This window comes from Mus caroli, unplaced genomic scaffold, assembly GCF_978045245.1.
Source record: "Mus caroli unplaced genomic scaffold, Mus_caroli_1 scaffold_6, whole genome shotgun sequence".
Taxonomy (NCBI): Eukaryota; Metazoa; Chordata; class Mammalia; order Rodentia; family Muridae; genus Mus; species Mus caroli.
In genome coordinates, this window is record NW_028227261.1 from 129,951,809 (window position 1) to 129,975,469 (window position 23,661).

General features: G+C 41.5%; 1 protein-coding gene across 6 annotated transcripts in view; it reads left to right on the forward strand.

The window, feature by feature from the left end:
- The window catches only part of Klhl32 (kelch like family member 32), a 235,073-nt gene that overhangs the window by 205,053 nt on the left and 6,359 nt on the right, over window positions 1-23,661 (forward strand). For all 6 annotated transcript variants that reach the window (XM_085839454.1, XM_085839453.1, XM_021160284.3 and 3 more), the window contains 3 exons: window positions 10,770-10,828; window positions 14,270-14,462; window positions 16,617-16,711. In XM_085839454.1, coding sequence (XP_085695580.1) covers window positions 10,770-10,828; window positions 14,270-14,462; window positions 16,617-16,711 — 347 coding nt within the window. The remainder of the gene's footprint in view (window positions 1-10,769; window positions 10,829-14,269; window positions 14,463-16,616; window positions 16,712-23,661) is intronic.

Consider the following 23,661-nt stretch of genomic DNA (forward strand, 5'->3'; position numbering starts at 1 on the left):
TCTGCACAGATATTATTGTGTCTACATTTAAAATATTGGGACCTAGGAGCAGGCATGGTTGCAGTTGGGGCATGACACCTTAAGACGATAGAGTACAGTTATTCACAACTGTGAGGCTCACCCCACTTCTTATCAGTCGAGAGGTGCTGAGCAGGGTTCCTGGCTTCTCAGAGTCCTGTTCTGGTCTCGTGCTGGAGCAGCAGGGTTGGGTATAGGAGGCAGTTGCAGTGTGCGATGGTGTGGTGCTGGGAGTCCTTCCAGGGTACAGAAGTAATGTGAACAGCAGGAAGTAATTTTCAAGGTGCCATGCAAAGGGGCATCTTGGGTCCAACTGGCGCCACCTCCTCTGGCTGCTTTCTGTCATCCACTTGCCTCCCTGACTTTCCACTTGAGTATCATTGTATAGCCAATTCAGTAATGTACTTATAGTTTAGGAAGCAGTGTTGGACATGCCTAGCTTTCTACTTTTCTTGTGTGCTTGCCCTTCAATAAACACACACACACACACACACACACACACACACACACACATACATGCACACGCACACATGCAGTTATACAGTTGCTAGAAAAGCTTTCCAGTGGGAGATGGGAAGGTTGCAGGTGGAATGGGAAGGGAGAGATGATTTAATTATATTATAACCTCAAAAAGTAAAAGAACAAACGGGAGATTGACATCCCTCACATGCTCAAACTCCTTAGTGAAAAGGGCAGAGAATTTGCACAGAGCCTGTGCTTATTGTCCTGCATACTGCAGTGTAGATACAATGTATACTGAAAAAGATAACAATGACACAGAAATCTGTATGGGTTTGGTTCCAGCAGGTTTTTGTTTGTTTGTTGTCAATTTTTTTTGAAGCCGTGTTGAATCTGCAGATGCAAAAACCCCTGCACCCTGCACACAACAGACTGACAGTTTCCAGGCAGCTGAGACTATTGGACAGTTCCTAGGAAGACCTGGTGGGGCATCTTCTCAGTTTTCCAGGCACATGACAGTTCTCAGTATTCTGTTCGCTACTGACAGTCTTTCCTACTCTGCTTCACTGATGTTAAACTGCCTGCATTCCTTAAGACCCCTCCCTCTGACTTAGAGGACCTTGCCTTCTGTTTTCCATGGTTAATGCAGAGGGAAGGAGAAATACTGCGAGCAGACAGATGGGCAGATGAGCAGGGCATGGTCTGGGTAGGGACCAAATACATCATCTAGGAAATACTAGCAAGGAGGATGCTGGGCCAGCCGTCTGGAAGAAGCCTCTGGAGTTGCACAGGGTCCGTGATGGAGAGGAGTTTTCGATGAGTGAGATTTGTCTGGTACTACAGTCCAAAATATTTGCCCTCCATTTTTCAATTACAAACATTTCAGTGGAAGTGATTTCTGATGAATGGAATATGGAGAGAAGGAGAGAGCTATAGTTAAGGTGTAATGAGAAAGTAAGGGTCTAGAACTCCAGGTACAAACTACACAGGCCGCTCGACTGGGATTCCCATGGAATCACATCATTGAAATTTCATCCCTGAGTCAGAGCTCATCAGATAATGTTCCAGTTATTGTCTGCCTTCCCCTGTACACCTACCTATGGGAAGAGATTGTGCAGTTGCTGGGGCATACATAATTCAGTCCTTGTGACAGGAACATTTTTTTCTTTTATTACAAATTGCTTTTGACTTTAAGAAGGGAAAAGGAGATTAAAAGAATAAAAAAGAAAGCAAAGAGAAATTTACCTGAGAAAAGAGAGTGTAGTTAGAGAAGAAAACCCAGATCAATAGAGGGAATTTTTTTTAAAGGATGCAAGTGAGTAACTTGTAACTTGTAACTTGTAAGGAGAGATGCAGGAAATAGAGACTTCTATTTGGCTAGTAAACTCTGAGAGCAATTCCAGTACCAGGCATGAGAGTTAATTCTGGGCACTGATGACAGATCATAGAGTCCTGAACAGGTAGGAGGGATGAGACCGTGAAGAAAGAGATTCTCAAACACTAAACCCAAAAAGGGAAATGTGGGTATGGGTGTGGGTACCAGTGCACATGATAGCTATGGATCTAGGTACCGCTTCAGAGAGGAGGGGTGTGGGTCTGGGTACCAGTGGTGAGGAGCAGAAGCCAGGAGTTTCCTTGTTGATAGATTCAGGTGAGATCTTGATGAGTTTCTGCTGGGATTATATTTTCTCCAAGATGAGGCAGTGGGCCTGAGGAAAGGGTGGTAGGAAAAGCCTCTGAGAGAACAGGGAACTGATAGGTTTTTTTTTTTTAAGTACGTTTTCAGACCCTATACCAAGTTGGAAAGCTTTTTGTCATCTTTTGGTAGTGTGAACAGAGAACTGGAAAAGGCATACTTTTGGATTAATAGATGATAAAAGGTTTCTACGTTAGAAGTAGCCCAGAGGCTCCGGCAGGAAGGTATTTAGCAGCCAGTACTGCAGCTAGTCTAGTCAGGGCCAGGAATTATTGTCCTGGAGGCATCTCTCACTAGGGAGCCACACAGGTTGGAGCTTCATAACTTGAATGTCAGCTTCAAAGTTTCCAGTGAACTGGAATAATCAAAACATATGAAATCTGTGTTGTCTTAGAGTCTAGCATGAGGTGGGCCCAGACACTTCGTGTTCCTCTTTTGCTTCTACTCAAACCCCCACCTTAAACCTCACCCCCCCCCACACACACACAAGCACACACCTCAAATCCGCACCATCTGAAACAAATCAAAACAAACTTTGCTACTGAGCAGAGAGGAAAGCCACACAAAAATGAGCTATCCACAACGCTTTTAAGAGAACTAAGTGGTTTGAAGGAAGAAAAACATTCAGATCTTCTATGCCCTGAAAACCAGTGAAAGCTTTAATCCCCACCTCAGTTAGCTGGGCCCTGAAGATCATTTTGTTTATCTTCCTGTTGCTGTCCAAGAAATGAAGCATAAAGATGTCCATTAACTTCCAGGTCCAAGGGCGAATATTTGACAGGATTTGAATTCTATTTCTGATCTAAAAAATAGGACTTTTCCACTAAACCATACAGCCACTAGTTTTTGTTGTGGTGGTTTGTTTGTTTGTTTTGATCACTTTTGGCAAAGATCTGAGAAACACACACTTAAATTATGACTAGAACATATCCATGACATAACTCTCAAAGTAAATGATACACAGAAAAAAGATCGGGCCCTGGTATTGGTTGTTGTTAATTGAGAATGAACAATACTTGATTATCTTCGGGTGCTCAAGTGTCTCCTTTTTCCAGAGCACAGAATTAAAACAGAGAGTTCTTCTTCTGTGGTCCTGACCTTCACTTTTGAAAACATAAACAACATCCTGATGTGAAAGTGTGAAACATAATTTAGCAACACACAGTACTACATGGCAAAATACGGTAGCCTGGGTAAGAGACATGTTGCTCTTCACTTTTTACTGTAGCAATCTAACTGCCTTTAATATCAATTGTCTAAAATTATCCTTTTAAGTTGAAAACTCCAGACTTTTTCTCCTAGAAAGAATAGCTTTTGACTTGAAAAACTCTTGCATCTCTACCACAGAGGAAGCTGAGCAGCCTCACTCATCTATGAACAAGAGAGGTGTAGGATGCTTAAAGCTACATCATAGCAAGTGCTGAAGAAGCTGGCTGATGGGCAGGGGGCAATTAAAGATCCAGTAAGAAGCCAGTAAAAGCACTGGAGATTGCTGCACAGAGACTGGGACTAGAGAATGGGCCCTCCACCCCCACGCCCCACCCCAACCGTGAGCAGAGGTTTTGGAGGCAGGATTCTGAGTCTCAACAGAGTGAGCGCTGCGAGTTACAGTGGATATTTGATGAGATTTTAAACGGCAGGTCCCCTTAGTTTACAGAGCACTTTGTTAGATTTCACTTCTTTAAAACAACATATGGTACACTCTTTACCTCTTCCCGGGTTGTAAATGTGTGCTTATTCATTCTAGATAGCATAAACATCATTTACATGTTCAACAGCAGCACTCTTTTATAGATACTTTATGTTTGAGACTCCTTTTTTACAAGTTTTAGTTTATTAATTACACGTCCATTTGTGGGAGCCTCCTAAGTGTGACCGAAATCATAGGGATACTAGTTTTAATTTAATACACTGTTAACTATTCAACATGTTAATTTAGCATAAAGATTCCTGGTTATAATTGTTTATATAGCCTTATAAGCATCATAAAATATGGAGCATTTTATCACTTATAAAAATAGATAATAAAATACATTGTTTGGGCTGAGTATGGTGTCTATAGTCCCAACACTTGCACAAAGCAGGATGGTCTTGAAGGAGTTCAAGGCCAATCACAGCTCCATAGTATGCTCTAGGCTAGCCTTGGCTACAGAATAAAACCTTGTCTCAAACTAAAAGTACAGATGTGAACACATTGTATCTATTCTCATTGTGCCACTTGTCTCAGAGGATAATAGGGAGCTTAATTCTATTAAAATGATTAATAGGCGCTCATACTTAATGTTGCCACTTTAGGGGTAATTAAAGTATGAGTATGAAATTGGAATTCGTTTAAATAAGAGGAAACTGAAACCATTAAAGAAGAAAAAAGGCCAAGTACAGTGGCCAAGTAGTCTACTTGTAAAAAAACCAAAAACCAAAAAAATAAAACAATCGGGCCTCAATGGGTAAAATACTTGAGAGAATTCCATTCTCAGAATCCAAGTAAAAATAAACCAGGCCTGGGATCAGATACTCTGTCATCCCAGTATTGGGAAGTGAAGGGAAGACAAGCAGATCCTGGTGTTTGCTAGCAAGCCAGCCCCTTGTCTACTTGTGCTCCAAGTCATTAAGAGAATCTGTCACAAAAAGAAAAGAAAAGAAAAGAAAAGAAAAGAAAAGAAAAGAAAAGAAAAGGGAAGGGAAGGGAAGGGAAGGGAAGGGAAGGGAAGGGAAGGGAAGGAAGGGAAGGGAAGGGAAGGGAAGGGAAGGGAAGGGAAGGGAAGGGAAGGGAAGGGAAGGGAAGGGAAGGGAAGGGAAGGGAAGGGAAGGGAAGGGAAGGGAGAAGGAAGGGAAGGGAGAAGGAAGGGAAGGGAGAAGGAAGGGAAGGGAGAAGGAAGGGAAGGGAGAAGGAAGGGAAGGGAGAAGGAAGGGAAGGGAGAAGGAAGGGAAGGGAGAAGGAAGGGAAGGGAGAAGGAAGGGAAGGGAGAAGGAAGGGAAGGGAGAAGGAAGGGAAGGGAGAAGGAAGGGAAGGGAGAAGGAAGGGAAGGGAGAAGGAAGGGAAGGGAGAAGGAAGGGAAGGGAGAAGGAAGGGAAGGGAGAAGGAAGGGAAGGGAGAAGGAAGGGAAGGGAGAAGGAAGGGAAGGGAGAAGGAAGGGAAGGGAGAAGGAAGGGAAGGGAGAAGGAAGGGAAGGGAGAAGGAAGGGAAGGGAGAAGGAAGGGAAGGGAGAAGGAAGGGAAGGGAGAAGGAAGGGAAGGGAGAAGGAAGGGAAGGGAGAAGGAAGGGAAGGGAGAAGGAAGGAAGGAAGGAAGAAAGAAAGAAAGAAAGAAAGAAAGAAAGAAAGAAAGAAAGAAAGAAAGAAAGAAAGAAAGGAAGGAAGGAAGGAAGGAAGGAAGGAAGGAAGGAAGGAAGGAAAGGAGAAAGGAGAAAGAAAGGAAAAAGAAAGAAGAGAATAGAAAAAAGAAAGAATAAAACCCAATGGATCATGTTCTCTGTCTTCTCTCTTCCACACTCACATGCAACCATACTTTCACGCACAAACATACACTTAGCATACATATATATAACCATAAGAAAGAAGACAAAGATGCTACGGGAAATCAAATTCAACCTGCAAAATGCATTTAATAATTCAATGTCCTTTGCAGGAAAGTGGTAAGAAGTCTTGATAAAATGACTACACAATTGTAGCAAATGGCCGCTTCTGAACTGCTTGTATACCCTGGGTATGAGTCATCTAAGCCTCTGAGGGAGACCAGAATCTTCATTTTGTTCATGAGGCTCTTGAGGCTGGCTGTGGTACCCAACTCCCCAAAGACAGAATCACGCTTGTTACTCTTCCCCTCAACAGAGTCGCGGGTGGCGTTGTGAGCATGTAAGAGGGTCCGAAACCTCACGCTAGTTCCCCTCAGTCCTCAATTTGCAGGCAGAATTTTCCATCTTTGGAGGACAGAGAGGCTCAGCTCTTTGCATATTGCCCTCAGTTGTGCCCTTGCTTTGTCTGTGGCAGAAACCCCAGGCCTCGCCTTCTAGAATGAAAGCATAGGACTCTCTAGTCATCGAAGAGCTACTTCTTGGTTTGGCAGAGTTGCAGAGTGGTGGAGTGCGGAAACGACAAAAAATAGCAAGGCCTGTCAGATGACTCATTCCATTGGTAAGGGTGCCTGACAATGCCTAGAGCTAGAAGTGTGGTCAGTGGACCCTTATATGGTGGAAACAAAGAACCTGTCAGACTGTCCCCTGACCTCCATTCTATGCACACTCTAGCATGCATGCAATCCTCCCCAATCAACCAATAAGTAAATGTAGTTTTAAAAAGAGAAAGATAGCATCAGACTAGGACCGAAGCATGAGCCCAGCTTTTCTAACCCACTGCTTCGTAGATGCCCCGCACACGGTGTGAGCGCTTAGCATTTCTTGGTAGCAGACACAAAGGCTGTTTGGCAGTCACTTGTCATCCATCCTTTCTGGTATGCATTCATCCATTTGACACAAGTTTTGCGGCAAGCTGTACAGGGAAGCTTAAGAAAAATGCTTTTGCCTTGTCTTGATGATAAAATGGGTTTCTCACTCATGGTAGCATGGTGGTAACTTCTCATCCCTCCTGGCAGTTTTTAAAGACTTATTTGACATTGGGCAGGGGGAGCGCGGAGGACCTGCAGTCTATCTTTAAGGTGCAGTTCAAAAGTAAAAGACAAGGTTGCTCATTTTCAATTTTGGCTGAGAAGCCTTAACTTTGACTGTGACACTTCAAAGTTAGAGAAAACTTGGTCTTGAAAAAATGGAGGCTGATATGAGATGGCATATTTAATGACATCTGTATCTATAGAAAGCTGTTAAGATGCAGATTATCCTGCCTGGGGTGGGGGGAGGGAGATCAAACTGCCAATCTATAAAATATACTCGATAGGAGAAGGAAAGGAATCTATCTGTGCGAGTGCTTTGATTGCAGGGGACAGAACAGCAGCGTGTGGCATCATAACCTAGAGCAGACAAATCAGCATGATGACTTTCAAAGCCAGGAATACTGCTGCAGGCAAGGGTACTCCAGAGTAGGAGAAATTAAAACATATAGAGACTGTTATTAATTTCATATCTATTTTTGTATAGTCAAATCTGTATGCAAATCCTTAGCATCTCATTTCAGCAGATTAATCTAAAGTGAAGAGTGGTATGTGAAGCGAATGTAATGATGAAGCTCTTTGGAATAAATGTGGGTGGAAAACTTGGATGCTTCCTGTAAAATTTATTTTTTTTTATACTGTGAAGAAATGGATTTGTTTATATGCTCATTTGTAAATTACTTCAAAAGGAAAAGCAATACAGGCAATTCCCCAGTTTCCCTTTGCAATCCCGACTTGGCAAAAGCTACAGCTCTGGGTTTGGCAGGCGCCTCCTGTGTCTTCCCATTCTAGAGGTAATCATGCCGATAACTAACTGGGACTTTCATTTTTATTCCCAACTAGTGATCCAATATCTCATTTCTGAACAGTATCATATGAGGGAAAATTTTTGTGCAATGCTAAGGAATCTAATTATTGAGTGCAGATTAATAAAAATCATATTATGGATGCATCTGTGGTAGTGAAAACATAAAAAACATCTGAACAATAATTCTGAAGAGCATGGTGATCAGTTGTATACCCCATGTAGCAGAGGGGGTGTGGGAGCCACACTGTAATTCACTGACTGTATATTTAGTACATAGTGCAATAAATATGTTCCATATTGCCATAGAGTAGTTTACCGCAATAGACCTTATTCCTAAATTAGGTAGAGGTGCTTTTGGAGTTTCACAGTAAGAACTGGGAGCCTGGCCTCCGTTTTCTTTCAGTTGGGGAAATGATCAGGGGTGACCTGGACATTAATCTGGTGATTATGGCCCCGAATACAAGGGCTGGCATTCTTTCTAACCTGCAGCACATGTGTGGTCTCACTAGATTCATTTATTCTTATGTGGTTATGCCAAGAGAGAATTCTTCAACCTTCTGTTTTTAATCAGACAGGAAGCAAGTATCAGGGGTAAAGGAAATACAGCTCTTATTTTGATCTACAACTTGATTCTATGTTGGGATTTCAACTTCAGGTTTCTTAAATGTGGTTTCTTTTCCTTTTACTCTTTTTTAGAAATGAGACAATAAATCCAAAGAATGCTTTCTTTAAAAACAGGAATCTCCTTCCTTTCTGCTCTCTGTAGATGAAGCTTTTGTTAATTGTAATAGTGGCATCTTACTTTGTATAAATAATACATACTTTAAAGGGTGATTGAAAGCTATAGAATTACATTTAACAAAAGGAATCTCCAGTTAATACTAGCAATGTTAATTACATGGAGGATTCAGTCTCTTTACCAGAGTTTAGGAAAATGATTGGCCTGGACACGTGCCCATCTCTTTATGTATCTAATAGTATTGGTATTAACTGCTTAATCTAAGTTAGCTTAAAATTACATATTCATCCTCTGGATTCCGATTCGCTTAACTCTTGATGCTGGAGTTGATGGTAAAGACCTAGTCAGGGTTTAGTACTGTCAGAGCAACAGAAGACAGTCAAGGAAGACAGAGATGGAAAATGAGTTTGTAATCAACTCTATGGAAACATGAGGTTTTCTTCAGCACCAGAGCGAGAAAAAGAACTTTGGAGGAAGGCTGCTCAGTCGTTCCTCAGACTGCAACCTTCTTCTCTGTAATTAGGTCATGTGAACTTGCTGGTGGGTGCTTATCAAAGGTAGACAATTCCCCTCTTCTAAAAACTGGGGGAAAGGACCTTTTCCTTGATGATGATATTTCAAAGAGATTTAGGTCCTTCAAAAAGATATTCTTGTTTCCTAAAAGTGGCAAGTGTCTTAAAATAATTGACATTTCAAAGAGACAGAGAAAGACATTGCAGTTATGCCTAATCTAGAGTAAATGAATTTTAACAAGCAAGGTCAGGGTCTTAGATTCAGAAAGCAGCCTAGGCTAAGGGAATGCTAAAGCCTTGTGGTCAGTCTTATAGCTATATATCTTCAAAATTATCAGGGAAGCCCTATAGAAACATTTTTTTACACCTGATCAAATTTTGAATCCGTATATAAGAATCAATTCTTTCTTATACTTGTTAAGAATATTATCTTATACTCTCTGCAGCTACTTATGGGTGGTATTTGTAAAGATGGATATTGTATCTCCGCATTTCCACTGTAAAGAGTAAAAGTTATACTAGAATTGAAAGTGTCTTGATCATACAGAGCTTATTGTACATCACAAACATGAAAAGAAGCATGTCTGAATTAAATACCCTTCATCCCAAATGCTTGGCACTAGAAGTTTTCAGGCATATTCAGATTTCTAGATAGCTGTATATTATGATCAGATGTCTTAGGGAGGGCAACCATTTCTAAACACAAAATTCATTTACTTTTATACACAAAATCTGAAGATAATTTTATATACAACTTTTAGTGTTTCTGTGTATTTACTGTGGCACCTCACTTGAGGCCAGATGTGAGATCATCTGCTTGTGCTATCATTGTCTGCATTCAAAATGTTTCAGATTTTGAACTGTCTTCTACCTATGCAGGAAAAAAAAAATAGGAAAAAAATCAGTTTAAAGTATTGACTTTTGTGGCTTCTAATTAAATAGAAAGTCTGAAGTCTCTTAGGTATTAGCCCTGTAAAAGAGGATGTTTAACAAATTTTGAAGTCATTGCACTGGAAACATTTAGAGCATGATATCCCATTCGATAACTGGTAGTCTCCAGGTTCACTTGACACAGTAAATGCTTGGAATGTGGCTTATCTGTGCTGTATCAAATGTACCCTGGACTTTGAAGATTTTGTATGAAATGAAATCCTCAGCAAATTTTATATGGATTTCATATTAAGATAATATTTTCATCAAGTAGAGGTAAGTAAAATGCATTATTAAATATCATTTCTCTGTTTTTACTTACTTTCTTTTTTTTTTTAAAGATTTATTTATTATATGTAAGTACACTGTAGCTGTCTTCAGACACTCCAGAAGAGGGCACCAGATCTCGTTATGGATGGTTGTGAGCCACCATGTGGTTGCTGGGATTTGAACTCTGGACCTTTGGAAGAGGAGTTGGGTGCTCTTACCCACTGAGCCATCTCACCAGCCCTGTTTTTACTTTCTAATGTGTCCCATTCATGGATATTGTTATTCTCTCCTCGATACCATTTACCCCATCTTTTGATAGATAATGACTTTTGCTGTATGTATTTTTCTGAAGAAATAGCAAACTGTCACCTTGCTAATGCAGAGAGCTTAGAGCTCTAGCACTGCCACCTTAGCTAAGGACAGGGACGTGTTGTCTGTGTGTGCTATGTTCACCCCAGAGCCTATCCTTTATCTGGCCATGCAGAACACCTTGCTAGAATTCGAGGCCTCTGACACCCTTAGTATACCCATTGCTTACTCCCAAGTGGCTTGCTATGGAAGTGCTTGGGACGAAGAATGAGCTTGGAACATACGTTTCTTAATTGTGTCATGGGTTCGCCTTGAGAGCAGATGCTCAATAGTCTCTCACTGTCCTTTTAATTGTAGCTCACTCTTATTTTGGAGGATCCTGTTTCATGTTCGTGGAAAGCTCTAAAATGTGCTCCTCTGTTACAGGTGGGGTGACAAACACAGCACAGTATCAGAACAGACTGATGGTATACGAACCTAACCAGGTAAGGTGTTCCTAAGAATTCATTACCGTAATTAAAATGCATTTTTAAAGGATCTCCACAGGAACCGTTCATCAGAGTGCCACTGTATGCACCTTCAGCTACCTGGGGGAAAGAAAGCATTTTGGGGGAAAGCCTTCGGTTCCTCATTGGTATTGCACAGCTTCGGCCCCCTCTAGTTTCATGCTACATGTAATGCCACAGAGCTTTGCATACGGTAGAGAGGATTTTGATTGTAGCGATGTCCTTCTGTAAGGGGTGTCATTTGGGGTGGGAGACATCACTATGACCTTGTTAGTCTCAAATCAAATAATGCCATTTGACTTGATACAGCCAATGGTGTCCTCTATCTAGGACAAACACAAATGGTATGTGTATGAAAGTCTGGGAACGGTGTGCCTCTAACAGTTGGGTTCTTTCTGTGTCCTTTTGATGAACACTTAATTTCCCTCTTCCCCTCGAAGAAGAAGTGCTTTTATTTTCTTCTCCTTCTGTCCAAATATCTACAAACAATGCAAATGTCTGCTGTATGTTGTTGCCCTTTCCATGACTTGGATTTGATTGTGACAGTATTCCAACATGGAGTGATCTGAAGGTTTACTGTCCATTAGCGCAATATTAGGATTTGAAACAACAGGTTGCCTTTAGTAGGTTGCATCTGGGTTGGGTACCACAAGTATGTGCACAGTGTTCCCAGTGTTTCTGCTGTGTGTGTGTGTGTGTGTGTGGTTTAACAATGACTTAACTGAGGAAGGCATTTCTCCTTTTATAAGTGTGTCTCCTGATATTATTAGAAGCCATAGATTGCAGAGATTGGATGTTCATGGGTCAGCTGTCTCATGAGAGATCACTAATTGCAGAAGCCTGAGTTCGGTGCACACATGGTTAAGGAGGAAGACTGTATTAACACTGGTGAAATGAGTTCTGTTTCATGTTTGTACACACATGCTCTTTTTAAAGAATTCTGCTGGCATATTGTTTACGGTGGATACTGGCAAACATCACATCTGCTTGCATCTTGCTCAGAATCTCAATAACTCTATCATTCAGCCCTGATGCTTATTTCTCTTCTAGGCCTTTGTGGAGAGTCGATAATGCCTGCCATCTGCCACAGAGCACATCGCTACCTGCCAACAGGCAGGCTGGGGTGACCTCTGCTTCCCCACTGCTGATTAGTATTCACACGCTAGCTTATTAGGAATGACCCCACCAGGCCTCTCGGCTTCTTTGCCTTTGCAGCGGGTGGCGGCTCACCTGGCAGGCACTGCAGTGAAGGAAGCTAAAGATATAATCAGGGGATGTAGGCAGGCTTTGCAAACCAGATGGCATCTACAGTCTTGTGGCAGGAGACTGGACTGCTAATGCAAACACTGACTCCTAAGACTGTAATAGGTTAGTGCACCCAAGATAAGCATCGTCACTCAAGCATAATGAAGTAAAGATATTTCTTAGCAACATGTTTGAAATCTAGCTTTGACTATTTATTAAAGACTGTATTTTATTGAGGAAATTCTATGTTCAGAGAAACCAGACAGTAGAAACCTCTCAAACTAACAACTTCTAAAAATTAAAAAAAAAAAAATAAAGTAAATCCAAAAAAAAAAAAGAAAATACATTCTCTAATGGCACATATATTATTTGTATTTATAATATTATTTGTAACAACAAGCATGTGCAAACAACTGCATCGTGGAATAATAAATGATTTGAAAATTGTGATACTTATTTTACAATAAAATATTACCAATTACTAAAATAAAAAAAAACTAACAACTTCTTTTTGTCGACAGTTTACGCTGAGAAATTAGAAATGAGCTTAAATAAATGCCACAGTATGTGTGCCTATAGTGAATAAGGGACACACTATATGTGCCAATAGAGAATAAATGGCACACGCCTATAGTGCATAAGTGCCTAAGTGTTTGTGCCTAGAGAGAATAAATGCCACACTGTGTGTGTCCATAGTAAATAAATGCCACACTGTGTGGTGATAGTGAATAAATGCCATAGTATGTGTGGCAATAGTGAATAAATGCCACATGACATGTGCCCACAGGGAATAAATGTCACACTCTATATCCCTATCGTGATAAGCTCCTGTACTCCTGTACTCATTGTATGCCAATGTTTATACAAGCATGTCTGTGCTCATAGACTGCTTTTTCTTTGCAGCTTTGTGAACTGGTGAAATTCTATGCATACAAAACATCGTATGATTTTTCTGGTTCAAGTCCAATTTTGTCTTGGCAAAAAGCAAATGAGGTTCTCCCTATATGCTGAGTGTTTATGAGAAAGGAAGTGGTTAGCTTTACTTACTGATCTATTGCTTGGTTTACTTGTCTGTCAATTGGTGAGTTGGGATTTAAATTTTGAGCCATGGTTGACTTTCATATAATTTTAAAACTTGCATGGCATTTTAAATTGGAATCTTATGTTAAAGGGGGCTGATCATAGCTTTCTTATTATTAAGGATGATCTAGAGTCAAATATTAAATGTTTCTCCATTCTTTGGCATTATCATATAAAGCTTGGCCTTCTACCAATATAAATAAATATGTCTAACCTAATTGCCTTATTTGGCAAAAGGCATAATTGTAACTATGTTAAGACATAAGAGGATTCAGATACAGAGGGATCAGTAAGCTTGTTACTGAGCCAAGTTTTAGCTTGTCCTCTGACCTCAGGTCAATTTTCAAAAGAATGGGGATGTAGCCTTCACCTTAACTCCTGTGGGACCTTCATACTCGATGTTTATATGCCTCCCCCCAAACCCCGCTTTTGAGGCAGGGCCTCACTATGTAACCCTGTCTAACCAGAAATTCAGTACATAGCTGAGATTGCTTTGAACTCACAGAGATCTGATAGCCTCTGCTTCCTGAGTGCTAGACTTTAAGGTATGCACCACCACTCCTGTATTTTTAAGACAGAGGCCATGTACTGGACACTTATTACATGTGAGGCATTTTCTAAGTCATGACGGGCTCTCATGTAAGTTTTATTATCTCAATTGTAAAGCCAAGGGGATATGCATGGGGAGGGGGGGTGTCAGTAAATTGCTTAAGATTGCCCATGAATTATGGCTTAGTAGTCACCATCTAGATGGTTTTAATTATTACACTCTCTTCTATACTGTCCTGACCATGTGCTTAAACCTAAGAAATCTCCATGAGCTAAGCATCATGAAATTTTATAATCGCATTATAAGATGTAAAATGCCTTATAAAATGCAAACCTACCAAAAAATTTTAATGTAAGCTCCAAGCTAGGATTATATCAGCTTTTTTTTCTTGTTTTTACATACAAAACCCATACATTTTAACACATAAATAATATGCAAACAAGATGCGGTTGATTCTAGGGTTCATACTGCTAGCGAGGCACCGCTGCCCTTGGTATTTGTGAGGTCTCTTTAACACAATGCACTCGATTTTTTTTTTTTTTCAGAATAAGTGGATAAGTCGCAGCCCCATGCTACAGAGAAGAGTCTACCACTCCATGGCTGCTGTCCAAAGGAAGCTTTATGTGCTTGGAGGCAACGACCTGGATTACAATAATGACCGGATTCTTGTGCGTCATATAGATTCTTACAACATTGACACTGATCAGTGGACGCGCTGTAATTTCAACTTGTTGACTGGCAAGTATCTCTGTTAAGCAAATTCAAAACAAAAGTAGGAGCTGGAGAGATGGCTAAGTAGTTAAGAGTATTAGCTAGTCTTCTACAGAGAGCAGATTTGATACCCACCACCCTGTTAACATCCTACAACTATCTGTAATTCCAGTTCCAGGGAGCTTAAGGCCCCCTTTTGTTCCCCGTAAGTACCAGGAACACATATAGCAAGCACACAGGTATACACACAGATAAAACACACATACAGATAAAACACAAAATGTTTTTGAAATGTCTAAAGATAAAAACAAAAGCATAAAAGACTGAATAGAGATTCAAGACATCCTCAAACTTGTTTCATGGACAGCCAGAGTACAACCCTAAATATTATGTGAACAATGCATAGCACAAATTATTTTCTTTACCCAGGAAGACATGCATGATTTGTAGCTAAAGGCAGGGCTTGTTCAGGTAGCTGGGAGTCTAGTTTCTACCTTGCCTCTGTGTAGGTTCTCACAGGACCAAGAGAAGCATAGCAGCTCACTTTTCCTTAGTCGATATTCAGACGAGAACTTTGACACCTGTAGGAAGAAAACAGCCCCTAACGAGCTAATGGTATATTTTCTGTTTTAAAAAGTCAGGGTCTTATATACATCAGAATGGCTTGAAACACCTTCTGACCCTCCTCCTCCCACTTGCCTTCTTCTAGGATTACAGTTGAGCATCACCACGCCCAATTGTATATCATCCTGGTATCTGATCATGCTAAGCAATCACTCTACCAACTAAGCCACATCCCCAGAGACAGGAAGAAACATTTGTTCCACTTCTCATTGCTTAATTCTTGTTTGTTTGTTTTTTTTTAATTTCTTGGGACTTCAGGAGAATGGTGGTCTTCATTATTTCCACCCCTGTATGTTGTTTCTCTGTGTAGTCTAGAAATTAAACTTTACAGCTGCTCTGTGCATAAGAGCTGCATTTTTTGGCCACTCATCCAGACCCATGTACTTCTGCAGAGCAATCACAGATGTGTCCCTGACAAATGACAGAAGGGAGTGGAGTGACTGTAGTAATAATGTACTTATCCTGACACTCTAGATGGAGCTGAAAACTGCTTCTCTTATCAGCTCCTATGGCTAACATCCACCAATGGTAGGAATCCTTGGCCCGGCTGTTTTAAGTCAGAGGAAAAATCACAAACTGTAAATGGTGGGTTAGAGTAGTTCTGGAAGACATTTAATACACAGAGTGAGCGTTCAGTCCCTCACTGTGGTCTGTGCTGCTGGACAGCCACACGGGGAACACAACCAGGGGTCTGGATGCTTTGTATCAAGCTCCTCCTTTTTTGCAAAATGATGTTTGGCCTACTGTAAGAACTTGCTGGTATAATGGTACCTCAGGTCCTAGATCCCCGGATCTGTGATTCGGCCTCCAATTATTCCTCCAGTCAATCCTGTGTCAGCTCATCAATAAACAGAGACTTTCACTCTCTGGTTGCCTCCAGGGAAGAATGTGTGGTTGTGAGTTATTCTGTCTTCTCTTTTGACACGGGAGAAGAGTCCTTTCATCATCTTGGTGTGTCAGTATCTAGGGACGGTGCAGACTAGTCTCAGCTTGGGAACTTTAATATAATCTTAAAACTGTTGACTATGTAAAGGAAGCAGGGCAGCGACTATCTGTTTTGTCTGCTATTTGTCTTCATTTGAAGAGGGGCGGTGTGTGTGTGGGGGGGGGGTGGCTCTGTTTTATTGCCCCAGGGCTGCTGTTGTTACTTTATGAAGGTAAGCACTTGTCTATATTTGTGGACCCAAATATTATATGGATCACAAGGGATGCTTTACATATCTAGAATGTCCCTTATTTTCACCACATAAATTAATGGCATTCAGAATAATATGGAATTGTTGGTTCTATATAGCTTACTATTGCTCTATGTAGTGCTACATTTATTAAGGTGTTGACTAATATATTTCGCCCAGGTCCTAACGAAACATAGATTCACTCTTTAAGCAGGAGTGGCCAATTCATTTTAGTTCTGGAGACAGTGATTAATAGCTGCAAAATTCCTGTGGAGTATACAAATATGCCATAGGGGAAAACTGTATCCCTCGGTGGCAAAAGGGTTAATTAAAACATGCAAGAAATAGAATTTTTCTTTTTATATAATTCTCTTTACTTTAGGCCAGAATGAATCTGGAGTCGCTGTCCATAATGGGAGAATATATTTAGTTGGTGGATATTCAATTTGGACAAATGAGCCTCTGGCTTGTATTCAGGTGAGTGGTTGAAGTTCCTTTTGAAGTTTCTGCATATGGTTCAGCGAGGTTATGTTTTGCAATTCAGCTGCAGAAGGAGATATTTATGTGTAGAGAGGAGCTCAAGGCCCCTGTCTTTGTATAGTTAGTTCAGCCTATCTCCTATCTCCTAGATGCGATGCCTACTAAATGATTGATTCCTTTAAAATTAAGCTGGGCACAAGCTTTAAAACATCGACAAAATATCCCCATTATGGAGAACTTTGGATAACTTACTCCTTTTAATGCATTTTTTTTTAAGTTTGGCAATAGTCACTTTGCACTCCCACAGTTTTAAAAGATACTCCATCTTCATGAATTTTGTATATTATAGTTTGTTCATTTTCATAATTGTTGCCTGCAGAGGTGTGCTTCCTTTTTGGCAGAGGATCCTAGCATTAGTGGTTTCTGGGTGGTCTGATAGGATAGCTTCTGCCCCGAAGAATAGCCTTAGCACTGCACAAGAGAACCAGGCAAGTTTGCCTTGGCAGTGGGCCAGCTGGGTCACCAATTGTTGCTATATATAGTGGAGGTCTGATTTCCTGCTCTGTCTAATTCTTACTGGTTTTCTGTTCTTTGGTAAACTCTTGAGGTATCTTGGCCCCAACTTCTCTAACATACCCTTTGAATGACTCATATTTTTGCTAACTTAATCTTTGTGGGAAAACTTTAGAAAAATGTTTTTTTTTTTTTTTTTTTTTTTTTGGTTTTTCGAGACAGGGTTTCTCTGTGTAGCCCTGGCTGTCCTGGAGCTCACTTTGTAGACCAGGCTGGCCTCGAACTCAGAAATCCGCCTGCCTCTGCCTCCCGAGTGCTGGGATTAAAGGCGTGCGCCACCACGCCCGGCTAGAAAAATGTTTTTAATGTTGCAAAATGTTTCTAGCATCATCATCATCTTAACCACCACCACCACCACCACCACCATCATCATCATCATTAACAGGTCTCACTCTGCAGCACTGCCTTGCCTGGAGTTCATTATGTAGACTAGGGTGGCCTCAGACTCAAGATCTGCCTGTCTGCCTCCAGAGTGCTGGGATAAAAGGTGTGCACCAGCACACCCTGCAGTTCTAGCTTTCTAGTTTTCGATCATGTCTCATTGGGGATATATGTCCATGTATTATATGCCCGTGTATTATATGCCCGTGTATTATATGCCCATGTATTATATGCCCGTGTACTCCGTAAGGTGGCATGTGCTTGTCTGCTTTCAAGACAGCTTTCAAGGGTCTACTTGGTGCATCATGTTACTTATATTTCTCCTTTATCTTCCAGCTATTATTTGTTCATCCTTTCTCCTCTCGCTTTGTCTCACCGCAAGTTTTCCTGAGGATCTTACATCTCTCTCTTATTCACAGAGATGAAACAGATATGAAAACTTGATTGCCCTTTTTGGCTGAATAGACCTGAGGTTTACAGCGAATGGCTAGAATTAATTTTTGTTAGTCCACAGGGAATGCTCATAAAACTCTATCATGCTTTACAGTTGAAGTTAAGGAAGAAAACATCTAAAACAATTAGTTTTATATACTGCCAATAAAATATAGGTAAATTTGAACTTAACACAAAGAAAAACTAAACCCATCTGTACCTGGAAATGATAAAACACACTGCCATGTAACTGAGTCGAATGTCACAAGGAAACAAAGAACCTTAGGACTTCGTAGTAATAAGAGCAGCATGCAGCAAAACATGGGACAGAAGTAGCTTATGGAGCCAGAAAATGAATTTAAAAATAAATTCAAAGTAGATGATGATAAAGAGACCAAGGTAATGCCTAAGAAACAGTAATATGGGAAAAACATATGCCTATAAGAAGTGCATGGATACGCTAACCAGCAGGTGCTATCCCCCACCCCCACCCCACCCCCCACCCCAGGAGTGGCTTGTCTTCACCCATGTGTGGTTTTGGCAATTTTCAGTCCTAAGAGTTTTCTTTACCACTCTTCAGAACTGAGAAGATGTTTGATTGGCAGGAGTGTCCCATGGTGCCAGAAGGCTATGCTGGAGTGTCCCACAGTGCCAGGATGCTATGCAGGAGTGTCCCATAGTGCCAAGAGAGTATGCTGGAGTGTCCCATAGTTCCAGGATGCTATGCAGGAGTGTCCCATAGTACCAGGAGGCTATGCTGGAGTGTCCCATAGTGCCAGGATGCTATGCAGGAGTGTCCTACAGTGCCAGGAGGCTATGCTGGAGTGTCCCATAGTGCCAGGATGTTATGCAGGAGTGTCCCATAGTGCCAGGAGGCTATGGTGAAGTATCCCACAGTGCCAGGATGCTATGCAGGAGTGTCCCACAGTGCCAGGAGGCTATGCTGGAGTGTCCTACACTGCCAGGAGGCTATGCTGCAGTGTTCCACAGTGCCAGGAGGCTATGCTGGAGTGTCCCACAGTGCCAGGAGGCTATGCTGGAGTGTCCCACAGTGCCAGGAGGCTATGCTGGAGTGTCCCACAGTGCCAGGAGGCTATGCTGGAGTGTCCCACAGTGCCAGGAGGCTATGCTGGAGTGTCCCACAGTGCCAGGATGCTATGCAGGAGTGTCCCATAGTGCCAGGAGGCTATGCAGGAGTGTCCCATAGTGCCAGGAGGCTATGCTGGAGTGTCCCATAGTGCCAGGATGTTATGCAGGAGTGTCCTACAGTGCCAGGAGGCTATGCTGCAGTGTCCCACAGTGCCAGGAGGCTATGCTGGAGTGTCCCACAGTGCCAGGATGCTATGTTGGAAGTGGCCTAAGAGGCTTCATTAGATTAAGTTTACAGCAGAATTAACTTTGTGCTTTCATTAAGTTGTAAAAGTCAGACATGATTATGGGTATATTTCTACTAACATTAGCGTTAGATTAGCTATGAATAAGAGATTAAACTATAAGAGAAAAATAAGAAACTCTTCTAATGTGTTAGTTTTAAGACAGCAGAATGATTGATGGTCACACTGCAAAACTTTTTCAAGTCTATTATTGGCAACTTAATGTGTAAGACAGTTTTAAAACAGAACAAACAAAACCACTTCAAACTTGTTCTATCCCCAGTTTTTCCTTAGAAGGCTGCATAACCTTGTACACTAACCTTTTCAATATTTTTGAAATGCTTTACCTGCATATATGTCTGGGTACCACATGCATCCATCCAGTGCCCACAGAGGCCAAAAGACAGCATTAGATGCCCCTGGGATTCCAACCCGGGTCTCCTCCAAGACTAGCAAGTGCTCTTAACCTCTGAGTCATCTCTCTAGCCTGCTTGTCCACTGATTCAGTATTAATAATTCCTGGTTATTCCCATACAAACTTTATTCAAGAAATGAATGTGTGCATATTTTAAACCACTATGGACATGACATTCAAGAGTTTCCCCTGGATTAAGGTAACACTTAAAGAACAGATTTTAAATTTTAACAAGTGCTTGTGTTAGTGGAGTAAAGTTTACCTTTAAGATCACATAATAAAATAAATCAGTGCATTATCTAAAAAAATGCAGATAATTCTGTGTTTCCTTAGCCTCCTGGAAATTCTATCTATTCCCGTGACTAGCACACTCCTTCTACAAAGCATAGAAAAACTTGAGAAAAAAAGTCTTCTCTTTCTTTAATATTTCTGTGTGTATGTTGGGGCACAACCACTGGCCAGCCACGGTATACATGTGGAAGTCATATGACTACGTGCAGAGTTGACTCTTTCTACCCTGAGTAAACTTACTCCATGTGGCCTGGTAGCATACACACTTGTACCACTAAACCATCTCTCTGGACATGTTTCATTTTCCGCATGGTTATGTATTTGTGTGGTGTGTCTGTGTATGAGTACATATGTTAACATGTTTATAGGTGTGTGTGTGTGTGTGTGTGTGTGTGTGTGTGTGTGTGTGTGTGTGGCATGTGGAGACCTGTAGTTGCCCACAAGTATATTCCTCCATTGTATTTGACCTTACTCATCAAGACAGGATCTCTCACTGAACTTTGAGTAGGTCAAGTATTCCTACTTTAACTAGCAAGCCAGCCTGTGGGTGGATCTTGCCACCGCCTCCCACGAGCTGGCATTACAATTGGTCACAGGTCTATCTGTATTTTACATGGATTCTGAGAATCAGAACTTTGGTCTTCATGCTTGCAGGGCAAGCTCTTTATCCCCTGAGCCATCTCTGTAGCCCAACAAACATGTATGCATTTGAGGTCTTATGATTAATAGGTGTGAGCATATTAGCATATGGTTTATCATTTAGAGAGACATTTGGAAACAAAATCTTCAGGGATAATAGCATTTTAGTGGTTTAAGTTTTAAATTATGTGTATGCATGTTCATGTGTGGTGTGATAAATATCATTTGGGGCTTTCTTCCCCACCTTAGATCATTTAGTTCCCAAATAAAAGACACAAAACTTTTATAGTTATAATAAGTCTTAAGGCACTAGAGTTGGGCAGATATCAACGCTTTATGCTATTTTCTATTTCCCTATCATTAACCCTGAGATATCACTTGCCATGTTCTGCCTGGGCCACTTGTACTCCATCAGGTCGGCCCTTCTGACCATGAGCTCACAGTAACCCATGGCAACTTCTTCCTTTTTTTCCCTCTCTACCTCATAGTCTCTCCTCTGACCCCAAACCCTGGGAACCTTCACTCCGGCCCCTCTCTTCTGCACAGCCCAGACTGTAGGCATCTTTATTAACCAATCAACGACAACTTGGGGGGCGGGGAGCAAGGTATATATAAAAAAAGCTGGCATGGGTGAGGATCTGCTCATCTTGGAGCAACCAGATCTTGGGGTACAGAATTTAGCATTTGAATACAAGCAGCACCAGACCAAGCTCCTACAAGTATGTGTGTGCCTTTGAACACATCAGCTCACATATGTTGGAGTCACTGGATCTGCCTGGAGCTGGAGTGATGGGGAGTTATGAGTCACCCAACATGGGTGCTAGGGACTGAACTCTGGTCTTCTGCAAGAGCACTGTATACTCTAAACCTCTGAGCTCTCTCTCTCTCTCTAGCCTCAACAATAGCTTTCTGCATCATGAATCTTGCATGCCAGGTAGTGGCAACTAATTGCTGAGCATCTTTTCATCTTACTTAAGGATCAGATGTTTGTACTCTGTTGCTGACTTCAGATCTAATCATCTTCATGGATGAACAGTAGCATGTCACTGGATAGAGAGCCCAGCCCTGTGTTTAAAAGCCTGTCACATCCCTAGCATTATTAGTATCTGCTGGATCCAATCGAGAAACAAGACAATGGAAAGTCGGGATTGGTGAAGGTGAGAAAATGTTAGACACTAGAAGTTCCTAGATGTAGAACAGAGTGGTGGTGAGAATCAGACGCACACTTAAAGTATCAAAGTTCAAATCTCTATCACTCATAATCCGAGATTAATTTATAATTGTGAGTAGTCTAATATCAGGGCTGATTAATGAAGAGCATAGTTAAGTAGTTCAGAGAGTCTCTCACTAGTATCCCAAACCAATTCTTTTTGCCTTTAAAAATACCAGCCAATACTCTCATCTTAGCAGACTGCTCCTCCTGGCCTCTAATCCAGGTTCATTTAACAGTCATTTGTGGGGTCAGCCACCTGGAGTGACGTACATAAGAAGCCATTTGGGCTACTACGGAGCTAGCATATGCCACTCCGTTCCTTGTAAGACAGTCCAGACTGAGGGAGGCTGGGAAGCCCTGCATTAACATTTGTAAAAAAGGTCTAGGTTTAGAACCACTAGTGATACACTCACAGGATATAGATCCTGAAAACCAAAAAGCATTCTTATTAATTTTGTGGGCCTGGGGCTGTCTGGCATGTAGCCTGACTCTAATCTGATGTGCCTGAGGTGACCAGGACACATGGGCCGCTGTGTGAGCGTGCAGGTGACTCGTCTGTGTTTCCAGATTTTTCTCTGTTATTCTCCTTTCCTGTTACTTCCTTTTGGCCGGAGGATAAGCTGGCAGTCTGGCACTGCCGCTTCCCACGTGTCTCCTTCCTGCCAGTTTACAGGGGAGTGTTTAGGAGAAAATCTGCCAAAAGCGTTCTTTTTCCCTCCCAGATTAAATACATTACATCTGCTTAACATATGCAGTCACTGCTGGGCCAGGGAATCACACAGTATTCATTTGGGGGAAGGCACTAATGAATGGCTCTTCTGGGCTACATCCTTGGATTAAAATACTGGCTAGATCTACCATTTACAGCCAAGTTATCTGGAGAAAGGCACTTAATTTTTCTGTTTTCTTCTCTAAAAATTGAAGGCAATACTTAACCTTGCATGGTTTTGATAGATATTGAGTGATCTTAATGCTGGCAAGAAGGAGCAAATAAAGGGAATCAGGGACTCAAGAATAGCACAGGTGTTATTCAAGAACAGGCCTGTAGAGGGGCTATAAAGCAAGACCCATAGCCAGGGACCCACTACAAGGTTGGGCTAGTGGCAAGGTTAAAAGGAGGACAGAAATGCTTCCATGTTCAACTTGTGGTCAGCCATTGTGAGGGAGGTGTCTTAAAAACTGGGTGACTGGTATGTCTCTGGTTGCTAGCTATTTCTAGGGGTCCGTAGGTCAGAGAGTGCAAGAATCTAGACAAATTATTTTACTGCATAAATTGTTACTGTTTAATCCAAATGGTACAGCTTCCCAAAATGACACGCTTCTGGTTAACATTTCTGACTTGTTTCCACTAGCTAGGCAAAACAAAAATCAAACAAAAAGCAATAGAGGCATAGCTGTTGCTCTTGTAACTTGTTCCTAGACAAGGGCCTCAGTAAGCAGAGGCTTTTGGAGCAGTCTTAGGCATCAGAAAATGTGAACTATGCTTGCTGTTGGAATGGCTTTTTGGTGGTGCCCTTGATAAAGGAGTTCAGTTTCTTGAATACAAAATAGCCTAAAAAAACACACACACACACAAAAACCCCAAGATGGCAGGGCCCGAAGACTACCACAAATAGGAGCGAGCCAGCCC